This window comes from Amphiura filiformis, chromosome 7 (assembly GCF_039555335.1).
Source record: "Amphiura filiformis chromosome 7, Afil_fr2py, whole genome shotgun sequence".
Classification (NCBI taxonomy): Eukaryota; Metazoa; Echinodermata; class Ophiuroidea; order Amphilepidida; family Amphiuridae; genus Amphiura; species Amphiura filiformis.
In genome coordinates, this window is record NC_092634.1 from 33,415,668 (window position 1) to 33,429,981 (window position 14,314).

The 14,314-nt window shown below is 34.1% G+C and overlaps 1 protein-coding gene across 1 annotated transcript in view; it reads right to left on the reverse strand.

The window, feature by feature from the left end:
* LOC140157814 (uncharacterized) overlaps positions 1-14,314 on the reverse strand; it is a 350,643-nt gene that overhangs the window by 20,407 nt on the left and 315,922 nt on the right. Inside the window, exons 9-20 of the mRNA XM_072181060.1 lie at positions 14,117-14,308; positions 12,999-13,138; positions 10,677-10,821; positions 9,822-10,000; positions 8,879-9,022; positions 7,738-7,882; positions 6,259-6,599; positions 5,491-5,638; positions 3,908-4,327; positions 2,662-2,787; positions 1,756-2,037; positions 792-969 (exon numbers count right to left, since the gene is read on the reverse strand). Of these exons, the coding sequence (XP_072037161.1) occupies positions 792-969; positions 1,756-2,037; positions 2,662-2,787; positions 3,908-4,327; positions 5,491-5,638; positions 6,259-6,599; positions 7,738-7,882; positions 8,879-9,022; positions 9,822-10,000; positions 10,677-10,821; positions 12,999-13,138; positions 14,117-14,308 (2,440 nt within the window). The remainder of the gene's footprint in view (positions 1-791; positions 970-1,755; positions 2,038-2,661; positions 2,788-3,907; positions 4,328-5,490; positions 5,639-6,258; positions 6,600-7,737; positions 7,883-8,878; positions 9,023-9,821; positions 10,001-10,676; positions 10,822-12,998; positions 13,139-14,116; positions 14,309-14,314) is intronic.

A 14,314-nucleotide genomic window follows, 5' to 3' on the forward strand; every position in this document is an offset into this window, starting at 1 on the left:
AAGCCGAATAGATGCTTTGGAGTGTACTGTGATAAGAAAATACACAATCTAGGAGATAGCGTCTACCCTCGGAATTGTGGGTAATCATAGTTATAGAAATATATTTCAATGTTGCACACGGTTGTTTGACGTGAACAAAGCATTATAATGTTCAATTCTAGACCTGGACAATACCAGCAACTATTATAATAATATGTATATATATATTTCTAGCTTTTTTAAACATAAATTTTCCTTTATTTCCAACTTATTGATCTTTTTCTGCTTTTTGTGGTATTTTTTCCTATAATCTGTATATTTGTGTGCACATAGAAGACGCTATTTACATATATTTTTATTCAATTTAGTCAAATAATATGTGACACGATCTGGTCCATGTTATTCGTAACGTTTTATGATAAAATGATTTTTGAAAAGTTTGGTGCTATTTGTTACTCCTTTTCAGATGTTTTAATGCCCATACCAGTGTCTATCCTTGTAAAGATGAAAACACGATTTAAGATAAATAGCGCAGTCAGTGTTCACCTTTTCTTAAAAATAACCCAGTTATGCATGCTATCAAACAACTGTGTGCATTCGAGACTCCTGGGGTGTGTAATCCTAAGATTCCAAATGCATAGAGAAAAGTATTTAGTGTATTCAATTCCGGTATAAACTTAGGATCACGCACTCCAGAATTGTTCGTGAAAGTTAACAAGGAAGACAGAGTAGACTCCTTGAATTGACCAAATTCAGTCTATACACAAAACATATGTTGACAAACTCCACGAACGACGATTTTCGACATTTACCTCACGAAGTATCCATCAGAAACACGAATATTGAATTCACACCAATATCCAGTTTTATACAATGGCGGAAATGCCAAGGCTTGAATAAGTCCAGTATGCTTGGTCGTTTCTTTGTGGTGGCTGCTTCTGCCAGAGGTCTTACTTTCCCACATACATTCACAACGCAAATCCGCCATCGCTGACAGTAATCAGAAACAACAGCATGCAAATTATGATTAGAAAGAGGCAAGGAATTATATAGCATTGAAAATATTAATTCTTTAAAATATTAAGCAGATTACTGTTCTAGTTGTTCTAGCAAGTTTGAAAGGCCTTGTTAACTTTGACAACAAGACAGAAATTGCAGTGAGTCACCTATTAAAAAACAAACTACGAAGAACGAGGTTGTTGCAACCAGTCCCAATTTTCTATATTAAACGTCATATAGCAATGTATAGAGTGATACCAAAATAAGAACACATATTTCCCTCATAATGTTGCTATGATGTTTTTAGCTAAAACGTCTACGAACCTTTCTCCTAAATATGAAAGTTAATAACTATTTCAACCTAACTACTAATTTAAAAGTTAACATCTCTTGGAATAATGTCTCAAGACCAAAATGGAAATCTTGCATATTAGAGAACACTATGGTAGCCTCAACATCACCCCTATATGATCACCTTTGATGGTCGGTCGGATAAATTATAACCCTTAAATGAGCGCAAAGGATGGATCTAGGATTACCTAAAGTCATTTGGGTGAGAACACAAGGGCTTATTTTATGCCGGATGAAAGAATGAGGGGGTGGGGGTACAACATCAACCCACTCGTAGTATATAAGGTTTAATTAATAAGAGGTCTTTATGAAGAAGAGGAAATTAACTTATCATTTAGTTCATCCTCGTACATAAAACAAAACGTCATTCATTTTAAATATTTAAACGCGATTAAAGTTGAATTTAACAGATTAAAAGTTACCAACCATTGTTGCATTCCATATAGTCAAATGAATTTTCTCCAGGTCTTGTAGTGGTAGCTTCAAGTTCGTCTTCCTGTTGACCCAAATGAGTTGGATTAAAGTCGCTAGAACCTGGATAATAATTTCGCGGGTAATTTGCTTCATATCGTGGTGGGTTATTTTCGATACGATTATAATTGCCATCTTGGTTGCAGTTAGTAGCATCTGTGATAGAGTCAGTTTTGAGACAATACGTAAGATCACTACAGCTGTCTTGAATGTTGTCCGTAGAACACTCAGAAAACTCTAAAAAATAATAATTGATAAATATTAAACATTGTTATTTAAAACAATACAAACTGGATGGATGATGTTTGCTTATTGAAAATGGCTAATTAGGAATTTTAAACATTGATTATCGTCTAAACATATTTACAAAAGGGATTATAAATTCAAAGTATAGACCTCTGGCAAGGCAACCGTTACTTAAAGTTTCACGGAATACCCTCACTTACGATCATTGCAAAGTTAGTCACTTGTAAAGTAAACTTGTTATAATACGCCCCCACTATTTTTAGTGGTTGAGCACTCTCGACTACTTTTGGAGTAGAGACTGTTCTGGTTGGCTTTTGTCATGATTTTGACACCACAGAATGTATATACTCGTATAAACATTTCTGTAAATTTGAAATCATGACAAATTATCCTTCTGATGATCGGTATACCCAATGATCGTAAGTGAGGGTATTCCGTGAAACTTTAAGTAACGGTTGCCTTGCCAGAGGTCTATACTTTGAATTTGTTTCTATAGCTCACCTGTAATGGGTTTGAGCACTCTTAATTCCAAAGTTAGTCACTTGTAAAGTAAACTTGTTACAAAAGGGATTACAGTATTTTCTTACAATTTGGGAGTTATGTTCAATAACTTACTGATGCAATATTTCCCATCAAGCCTATCTAGATGATATCCGGTTGGGCATGCGCAGTGATATCCACCAGGAAAGTTAACGCAGTAGTGTGAACAGCCATGATTGTTTCCCACACACTCATCGATATCTGCAATTATGTATAATAGTAAAAGCTATTGGCGCTTCAGTTTACCATTTTATAGGCCGTTTATTGCACCTGTTATCTTTCACTCTCTCCCCTCTCTTCCCCCTCCCTCTATCTCTCCTTCTCCACTTCTCACACTCCATCTCTGTAAATATACTTATTTTCAAAAGTAGCGTCAAGATTGTCACAATGAAGAAAAAACTCAAATGGATTGATTATGTCAGATGGTATATTGCCATTGATGTGCCGTGTAAAACCAGTAGACGGAATCTTCCAATAAATTATTACCAAAATATCGATGCACAAACTAGAAGTGTGCTATAGGTCATACAACCGCGTCTACAATATATACAGGATTTAAAATTGGCTCCTGAATAATTTGTGTCATGTAGCTTATTGTCAATAAATCAAATACAATCGCATTCTATCCTTTGCTAGCAACTTGAAAATACTGGGATTAGATCCAATTCAAACTTTTGTAAAATAACTGCATACCCAATAAAACATAGCTAGTAGCTGATTTATGCAATTTGTTTAAAGATACACTGTTTTATGTCAATTCGCCGTAAAAGCGATGATGTAACAAGATTAATTACCATAGCAATAGATGAATACAATTTTTGGAATATATCGCACTTCACTACAAGCAGGTAGCACTCATCTGTCTGTATGTCTGCAATCATTGATTGAATACAATACCGCTCTTTTCAAAGATACTAATCATTCTATAGAATTACAATCCAGGTCTTTATCTCTGTTCTTTGACATAATATGGTTCAATGCATAGGTACCGCGTGAACGTTGTAGCGCTGGGCGATATATTCAAAGTTAATTCAAACATTGTTTTCATCTATTGCTATGGTAGTTAATCCGATTATTACATCACTTCCACTTACGTGGATATTTTTGGACTTTTAGGTAGCCATTTAGGGAACCTCACTGAAATGCACTGCAGTGAAATTTTTTTTATTGCAATTTGTTTAACCTTCACCTAAAAAAAGCGATATCTATCCTAGCCTACACTTCTACGGCGAATAGGAGCAAATTGGTTCATACCAAAATACATCTCAAGTCAAAAGAGGTATTATTATTATGCTATTATGTCCTCATGATATTATCTTACCAAGCTGACAGATGGACGCTCTTCCAAGCATATCCTGCTCACACTCATATGTACGCCATGATAGCTTGTCATTCATGTCAACATACACACACGTTTCTGCTTCATTACTTAATTCTGTAGCTTCCCTCTTAATCCGAAAGTTTTCAAAAGTTAGCGGAGTAGAATCCCTCCAATGAAATTCTTGGGAATTATTATACGCAATTTTGTTTTTTAATCCAATAGCATACTGATATCGGTAATCGATTTCAAAATGCTCTTTGTAAGTGTTCAGAAAGTTCTGCATAACTTTAGAGTGTATGATTAGTGGTTTGCTATTTTCAGCGAATATGTCATGGCAGGCGTTTGGCTTCTCGTGGTCGACTGATGCGATGCAGTAGCCATTATATTCCACTGCCCGGCTCCCACAGATTTGACCCTCATCTATGTGAAGAAAAAGAATGATTAGTTTTTCAAATGTTATCAAAGCTCATTCATCTTGTAAGTTCAAGTTGTTCAAAGACTTCATGCTATGAAAATAACGTCATGTTTGTTAACGGATCGGGTAATCTCTACTGTGTTTAAATACTAAAAGTAGTCTTTTATGCTTGTATTGGCATACACTCACAAAACATAAAACTGAAAAACGTTAGAAAATCTACTACATCACCATTACTACATCACCATAGCTTATCTGAGGAAAAACCTTGGTTAGTAAAATTATTTGAATACCCGGCGATATTTTGCCTCAACATGTTACATTCGTTCAATGCGTGAATATGTAATATCTAATCCTACACAACTTAGAAACCTCAGCACTATAGTAGTAGCTGTACACTCTTAAAATTGTCAGTTTGTCAGGATCTGTCGCGACTCTGTCATGTCTGTTTCCATCGACAAAATGACCCAATTTCTTTGACCAAACATACATTTCTTTGGTTATAATATTAAAGTGCCTGGAAAGAAGCTACTTGAAATGAATATGTCATATAATAATAAAATGGAGAATAATTCTGGTTTACCCAGCGCACAAATATTATCCTAACCCTAACCCACATTTAAAGACGGCACTGGGCAAATGAAAGAAGAATTGCAATTAAGCTTAACGAGATGGGAAAAAACACAAGGAAGTGGCTGAGACACTTGGACGGACTGAAATGTAATAAAAATACTGGTGGAGTCAAAACACTAATTGATGTTGTTTATTATTGATTGATTATTATTACTGGACCCAAGGGCGTCTTTGAAAAAAATAGAGAAAATTATTTTCATTCTAAACTCATTTTAAATCATTTTCCATTGATATATGTATCAAGTAATATGTCATCATGTGAAGGGGTATATCAATTCCTGAACACCCTTTAATTCTGTTATCATTATTGCTTAGAGAACTTTTTGTGTAATTTCAAGAACCGGCCATGATTTACTGACATATACATGTATACATGTGTGTTTACAAAACATCAACTGCAATGGAGGTTGTGGCCATTGAGGGTAATATACCATCAATGGCATCAACCATGTGTAAGCTGGTAATTCTTGATCCTCTGGTTCTTGTAGACAGAAACTGTTAAAGCTTTAGATAAACTTGTTTAATGTTTAATTACCTTGTAAATTGCAGCCGATTAACTCAAATCGAAGGCAGTTTGCGTCTCTGTGTGATGGTTGGGGTTGTATTCTGACTTTTCTGGCGATGAAGGGTCGATCAAAATCATAACGTTTCTCTGTGACTGGGTCAGGGTAAGCCTCAAACTCCTGCAAAGGGGAAAAAATATGTCTTCTGAGCATAAATGTTGATGGTTCTTAAAAGGACCCATAAAAATATATTTGGTCACTTATATGAACCTTTTGCGGTTCTCTTAACAAGTAGAAGAACATGTAATGTTTCAAAAGCGTTATAAATTTTGAACTGGTACAGGTAAAAGCGGTACACACTGACGCTTTTCCCTACAGGGTACATTAGAACCCTAATGGAACATTGCTTTCTTAGAGTGTACATTTATTACAAAAACTCTTGAAGAAACCAATTTACAATTCAATTGAGTAAAGCTGCTGCAATTATGTCTATTTGATTTTCATGTTGTTCAATTGATTGCAAATGTCAATGCTTGCTCAGTAAATTCAACTTTCAAGCGTTGAAGATGTGTTAATTTCTAGTTCCTTTAGGACTCAAGTTATAATAATAATAATAATAATAATAATAATAATAATAATAATATACGGCGCTTACTATAGCGCAATACCAAACATGTTCATTGCGCTTTACAAAATAAGAACTCATTACATGCAAGTTTCTTGCATTTTTTGCATATTTTAACCATACACACCCTTTACACCCTTTACACCCCTACACACAACCACAAAGCAACACGTACCATTGGTATCCAATCCAGTTGCCGATACACTGACCAGGAGTCTGTATTCCTTGTATGGAGTACCTTGTAACTCTTTGGCCACATAAACATATTCGTCGCCTCATTAGTATTCCACGAAAAGCCTCCTTGAGTAATAATACCCGTAATAGTGTAAAGATCATTCAGATTGACCTCAATCCAATGAGTACTTCCGGAATCAGGCATCCAACACACGGGGCTGTAAAGACGTCCGGCGTCTATCTTGGTTACATTACTAAAATCATCGCTAACAACTCCATGTGAAAAATTGATTTGTTTGTGTGTAATTTGCCTTGATTCCATGCCAAGACGGTTTCCACAAGCTGCAAGAAATTTAACGTAAATGTAGATTGAAAAAACTCACTTTCTCAATTCGAATGACCAGCTTTGACCTTCCTTATCGACTGATTCCTATTGGTAGCTGACGTAGATGGCACTGTCAGTAAACGATCATATTGTGTGGGGAAGAGATCAATATGGATAAGAAAGAGGGGACCAGCTAATACTCTCAACAGGGACTGTTGTAACTGTTTCCTTCCGCACATACATCATCAGTTATTGACAACGCCATATACGTCAGCTGTCAATAGGAAGCAGCAGACGAGGACCATTAAAGCTGCTCATTTGAATTGAGAAAGTGCTGTGTTACAGCACGAAACGTCATTGAGGTATGTCAACATCCATCACCTTTATTTGGATTTGTTTAAGAACATTTTATATAATTTTAATGGACAATCCTATTTAATGGCTAAAGTAAAAACGACAAAATAAAAACTCAATTTCCATGTAAAAGAGTACGTAATAAATAAATTAAAAGCTTATTCACCCGTAATTTGAGCAAACTTTACCCAATTAAAAAAATAGTCATCGAACATGATTGTTTTGGGGTAAAGTGTTGCAAAACCTGTTGGATAAAGATTTTACTCAGTGATGAGTGAAGTAGGAAACCCCGAAAAGAGTAAAATGTAACCCACAACAGTTGTGTATGTAATGTTCTACCCAATTTGTTAATTAAGTTACTGTTACTGTTAATCAAGTGTTGTTGTTTACCTAATATCAAGTTAGATTTGCTGCTGTGCTGTGGAACTAATCCTATAAATGACTGATGAATTTTATGCATATTTAAAAAGGGTATTTGTTAAATGAGTTTTGTTTTCCATAATAGCCACGCGATTGCATTTGTCACCATCACAAAAGGTATATAAATTATATATTATTTCAAGTTATTCGTTTGGAGAAAAACAATTTGGTACTCAAGGTAAGTAAATATGAGTAAAAGTTAATCTTTCCCTAAAGAAGTCCTTTTCAGAGAGCTCTGAAAATGACTAAAGACTTCTATAGGAAAAAATAAATCCTACTCATTTGGAAAAATATTTTAATTTATTATATTCTTTTGCGTGGTTTAAATTGACTTACAATTTGAAAAGATGATTTAAAAAAAAAGCAAACTTGTTTGCTTACCTTTCCACAAACAACCAACAAATTCAACTGCGAGACATATACCCTTGTTTACACTTCTTGGATATATTCTAATTATTGTTGATTTTATAGCAGGTTCAAGTGAGATAGTAGCCATATTACTTGCGTCATTATTAGCAGGAAACTCCTGAAAATGGAAATAAACCAGAATGAAACAAACAAAGAAAGAAATGAAGTAAGTGAGAGCTTCGGAAATTGATTCATTTTTAATGCATGAATAAATTCTTTTTAAAAAATATTCTAAGATGTTTCACTTTTCTCTAAAACTATAACTAATACAGTTATCACGATAATAATGATGTTGCCGTTAATGCTCTTATAGCCAAAGTGAAAGTCGAAATCGAAAATCAGGGTTACCATAATGTCCGCAAGGACGACTTAATTTTAGATATTAATGACGTCAAATGATGCGGAAATAACTATATTCAATGGAAGGATTCAAAATTCAAACTTTTCACTTTCCGTGAACGTTAACCGTAGAGCCCCATTGTCCGTCGCACTCACCATGGTTACATAAGGCTAATTTCATGTGCACTCATGATAGGGTGTTACCCTATTTAAAGGAACACTCCGGCAATCACAACATTATGCCTTATATATAAGAAAAACAATTATCAAGTATGAATCACGTGGTTTTATTTAAAACAAACTCATATTGACCATGAAAATGAATAAAAACAGCCATCTCTCACCACGCGATATTCAAAATTCCCGCGCCGGAATTGCCTGTTGCAATGACTTCATGTTTATTTGTGGTCAATTGTCGTCAGCCTTCAGTGTGTTACTTGGACATCATTGCTACAGGCAATTTCGGTGCCCGGGTTATTATATAGAATATCGCGTGGTGAGAGACGGTTGTTTTTTTGTTATTTTAAAGAAAATATGAGTTTGTTTGAAATAACACCACGTGATTCGTGTTTGATAATTATTTTTCTAAAATAATGTTGTGATTGCCGGAGACTTCTTTTGAGGTAACAAAATATGACATGAGCGGTTTAAAAGTTAACACTATTCACGACTAAAAAGAATCTTATAACATGACAACCTTTTTGTGATAATAAGAAAAGACGCGAAGTGTTTTGATTGCTTCATTATGTATTTGTTATTTTGTTATGATACTCACGACCTGTCCACGGTAGTTACTATAATTTGCGAGCATATTATTTTTGACATCAAAAAACTGCAAAGCAAAAGTCTCCATCCAATTATCCTGACCACAACCCTGGGTAATAACATTGTGTACAATGTGAAGTTGCTGAAAATCAACCTAGAATAAGAGAATAAATGTTCAATTATGTTAATACAAATTCAAAGTTATTTTAATTGCAAAATTGTGACACGTTTTATAAAATGTAATGGCAAACCATTTATTAAAACATGAAGCATTATTACTGTATATAACACCCCTTCAATAATTGTACCTATCCATTAAGATTTCTTGCTTCAGCGTATCTTTAATACAATAGAAGTGGGAAAAAAGGAGACAAGAAGAAGTAAAGAGCAAGGCCGAATAAAAAAGTAAGGAGGAGGCGGAGGAAGATAATGAGTAGGAGGAGGAGGAAGAGAAGGATGAGGAGGAGGAGGAGGAGGAGGAAGGAGGAAGAGGAGGAGGAGGAGCAGAGTGAGAAGGAGGAGGAGGTGAAATGAAGAACAACAACAATGACGAATACTAAGAATAAGCAAAGGCAGATATCGTAAGTGTACCGTCGTTACACTCGCATGCATGCAGGTCATAGTTTTTGTTTTCAATAATTACCAAAAACACACACCAATCCGATTTCAAATTGTTTACATACAAGCAACAAAAATTGCCCGAACATACAAAATTAGCATCATTACACATCTCGTCTGGAATAAAAATGTCATGTACAGTTACACAACCTTTGCAGACGACACAATAGAAAATAAAGTATTATATAACTTTTGATTCTCCCTACCTCACCTTTGGCAATAACCTATACAGTCCCTCAATAATTTCTTACAATGATACAGGTATTTCCTAAAACTATGAATATCTAATACATGTATTACTTTATGTAATACAATTTTTAGTCAATAAATCTCACCTGGAGCCATTCATCTCGTTCGCTACTGATACGTGGCATCCATCCATACATTAAAGGGGTGCCATATGAGTTTAGTCTAGCCTTGTGAGCGTCATGATTAACGTTACTATCCCTGCTTGACGCGGTGAGCTGACTATCGTGAATTCTACCCGAAGCTACTCCAAGAGCGTAATCACAATCTGGAAAGAAAATATTGCAAATGCGATTTAACGTTCATACTTTAGTAGCCAATTCAACAGATTGTTTAGTTACATGAGACAGATTTTGAAGTAAAGACCGAATTAACTTTTGATTTTCAGCATAGCTTAACATGAAGAACATTAACCTTGAAGGCACATTTATAATGCATAAGAACATCCTCTCTTGAAATGCAATGTTTTCTATTGATTCACCTGCACGTTGTTGTGTGTTGAAAGTATAACATATCCAATGTTAAAACGTACTCGGTCGTTTCGTTTACGTAAAAGTTCCCTTTATCTATGCGTGTCGTTTTTGGAAGTTTTTTACCGCTATTGTTTTTTAAATTGTATTACACTCTTACTATATATATTCACATGAAAAGTGTGAAATGCTGAAACGTAGATTGAATTCATTTAATTGCATTTGCCACGTTGTACGAGTCAGCTGAATTAAGTTTTATGTTCTTAAGAGCTAAGTCTTTATTGTACTATTGATCTACTATATTATCTCCCATTATCTGTATATCTTTTCTGAGTTCTTTATAAATTTGTTGATCTATAGAAAACAGCAGGGAAAGGCTTATGCGATTGCTAGCTAATGTAATAAAAATCAATGAGCATACAAGTGCTTTACAGATTTCATATCTGAATCCGGATACAAGCAAATGAAACGAACCGTTATCCCGACACCCTAAGATCTCAAGCCGCAAGGCAACTCTGGTGCGCCATTGCAATGGATGGATACGTAGCATGGTTGCACGTATAGGTGGCCGAAAAAGCACCGGATGTGAACATGTTGGTTCGCCATTGGCTTTAAATTGCTGAAAAAATAGGAAAATACACATTAAGTACACAAATTAAAAATAGATTGAAATATAAGTCAGCCAACCAATCAATTAATAATTAGAAAGCCACTGTTTAACTGATGATATCTTGTATGCAAAAGTGTTGAATCAAAAGTATAGCACGACATTTATTTTCTTCATTACGCTAATTTGTAGTATAACATATTTTTAATAGAATCACTGCAGCTGGTAAGGTACTTTTTTGTCAATATTATTGGTTGTCTACAGAATATGTACACAGCTTTGCAATTGATTGTCAATAATTATTTGAAAATATTTGAAGGTAGTAGTGAGCTTAATATGTGATGTGATCAAGGAAAATCAGTTGGGATTCGCAAATATTGATTTTGAGATATAGCTAAACACAGGAAGTATTTCCTTTTGTTTCCTTTTGTTTTGAAAACTCTTTAACATCTTTTGAACTGATTGTCCAAATTTGATGGGGTTTTCTGCAAAATGTAGCTTTGTAAATATTGTTCATAATCCTATAAACACTGTAAATTAAATATGTCCGACTTCAGACTGATTTGCTTGATCACACCACATATTAAACCCACTACTACCTTCAAATATTTTCAAATAATTATTGTATACACATTTGAAACTTTTATCTGCGAGCTTTTACCATACACTTTAACTCAGTTGTTTTCGTGAGGCTTCAGAAACATTATACCATATCCGCTAGTCGTACTACGCCAATATTACTAAATGTACCAATGGCGAAACAAAATTAATAAAGGATGTTCCAAAGCTAATATACATTGTCGATAAACGACAAGTGGTCGTGACATGGTTTATATTAATGTTATCTGATAGCCTGTTTACTATGATATAATATATATAGTTCAGTTTATGAAAAATCCTAGACGCACTAAAATTAGAATCCTAATACAAGTATAGGAGTATCTTTAAGAATTGTACCGAACATATTGAAATCGTTGAATGTTTGTTGTTGTAAGGTTTGAGGACAGAGAGACGCACGTCTTTTACCTGCTGTATATTCATGGTTCTTTGATGACATGTAAAACTGAGTCATTTTAAAGAAAAGTTGAACAATGATGACGCTATTTATCTTAAATCTTGTTTGCATATTTACAAGGGGTAGACACTTGTGTAATGGTATAAGTACATCAGCAAAAAGACTAACAAATGACATGGGAATTTTTAAAAAACCTTTCATCATGAAATGTAGGGTATAACGCATATCATTTGGCTGATTTGAATTTTAAATATATGTAAATAGCGTCCTCAATTTGCACACAAATGTACAGTTTATAGAATAAAAATTACCACAAAAAAGCAGAAAAAGATGAATAATTTGATATAGAAACGAAAATATATGTCAACAAATTGCTACGAAATATATGTGTATACAGTTTGTTATTAGTGTTATAGCAGTATTATTCAGGTCTAGAATTGAACAATATATAATGTTTTGTTCGAAAAATGAATAAATGATCACATCAAACAACCGTGTATTAGAGAGGTTTTTATTTCCAAACGTACGTACGCCCGTAGATCTATTCAAAATCTCGTCACAGGAGAGTGATTTTGAATATATAAACGAGCGTACGATACGTACGTTTGGAAATCGCAACCTTTATAATACTCTCTTAATATCAGCTGATACTCAATTGCAGTTCGTATCAATGAAGCAAAGTTAACACAAAATACTTCATCCAAAACTCTATGACAATATAGTATGTGTCCTAATATGTGCATATATGTGTGCACTTAAATTTTTACAGAAATATTATACCACTCCAATTTGGTCCTGATACAGAATGCAGATTAACAAATTAAACATTAAATAATCATTCTTCTGTTAAATACCTATGTGTTCTGATAAGTAATATGGGTATCACATCCCAGAATACACAGCGTACGGATGAGCAAAGTTAACAGGCATTATATTAATCAAATAGTCGTCCTTTTCCAATTAAATACTTGTGTGCTTAATAGTAAAATACATCACAACATAAAATGCTAAAATCTCAAAAGTAACACGTCAACAAAATTGTGTGGGTCAATGTACTACATTTAGGCAATGTATCGCTGGCAAAAAATGGCAAAACCCTTCGTTAATCATGAAGCCTTCCTGACAAGCAATAGCAATATCGGGGATGATACATTGTAATATGTTTTATACTCACGATAGTCGTAGGTTTAGGAAGAGTTTCATAGTTTGAATAATTCCACATTGGTATAGTTTCATTGGTGGTGTACGATATGTAAAAATCTTTGACCCAGCTCCCCTGATTGGCGGTGTGCCCATTACCTTGGACAATAACTCCTATTATAAACAATAAGTATATTAAATCAAAATGATCATAAAACATAAGCGCACATAGTACTTCATAAATGTATAAAACCGTGGTTTAAGAAAAAAACAACTTTGTTTTGTTTGTATTTTATCAAATTTAGTATAAATAAGTAAAAAGTGATGTGCAAATGTATTATCAATGCAAGTACGTGCGTGGAGTGATTAGTTCTTATTTAGGCTGTTTTTTGTTCAAATAAACAGTTTAAATACCTGATTTATTAACAAATCGGAACATGGTGCAATTCTCATTGATAAATATATAATTAAAACATTATTTTAACTTAAGGGATCTGGAATGAGCGTTTTGAGCGTTTCGACAGTATTTTTTGTGGGACATGAGAGCACCTCAGACGTATCGAATTTCATTCTGAATACGAAGCATGTCTTTCTGATATCAAATAATTTGAATTTTTTGAAATTCACGATATAATACAAATTTTATGACAAATTATTAAAATTTGATATTTTTCAAATTTTTGATATTTAACAGTCCTCGAAGTACATTTTATAAATCTAATGATATATTCTCAAAGTGTATGTAGCTGGGAGGAAAAGCCGACGATCAATTGAAAATTTTGACCTTTCATATTGAAGATATGGATTTTTTTCCCTAGAAGACCTATTTTTTTTGCTGTTTTGGGAAAAAAATCCATATCTTCAATACGAAAGGTGAAAATTTTCAATTGATCGTCGGCTTTCCATCCCACCTACATACACTTTAAGTATAAATCATCAGATTTATAAAGTTTACTTCGAGTACTGTTAAATATTTAAAATGTGTATAAAATGTGTATTTCAAAAAATCAAAATTATTTGATATCAGAAGGACAATCTTCGTATTCAGAATGCAATTCGATATGTCTGATGTGCTCTAATGTCCCACAATAAATACTGTCCAAACGTTCATACCCTTTCCCTTAAAGGAGCATAACATAATTCTCAGGGTACCTGTAATGATCATACGTTGCTGGAATGAGACTTGTATCCAGGGAGCATTGTCTCCACTTGAAGGCTGCCAGAATGAATCATTATGAAGTCGAGCGAACCACGGCGCGTGCTTTGAATCATCAAAGGTAGACGCTGTTACTTGAGAGTCACCGATTATCCCAGATTTCATACCAAGTGGTAGAGGACAATCGTCTGTAA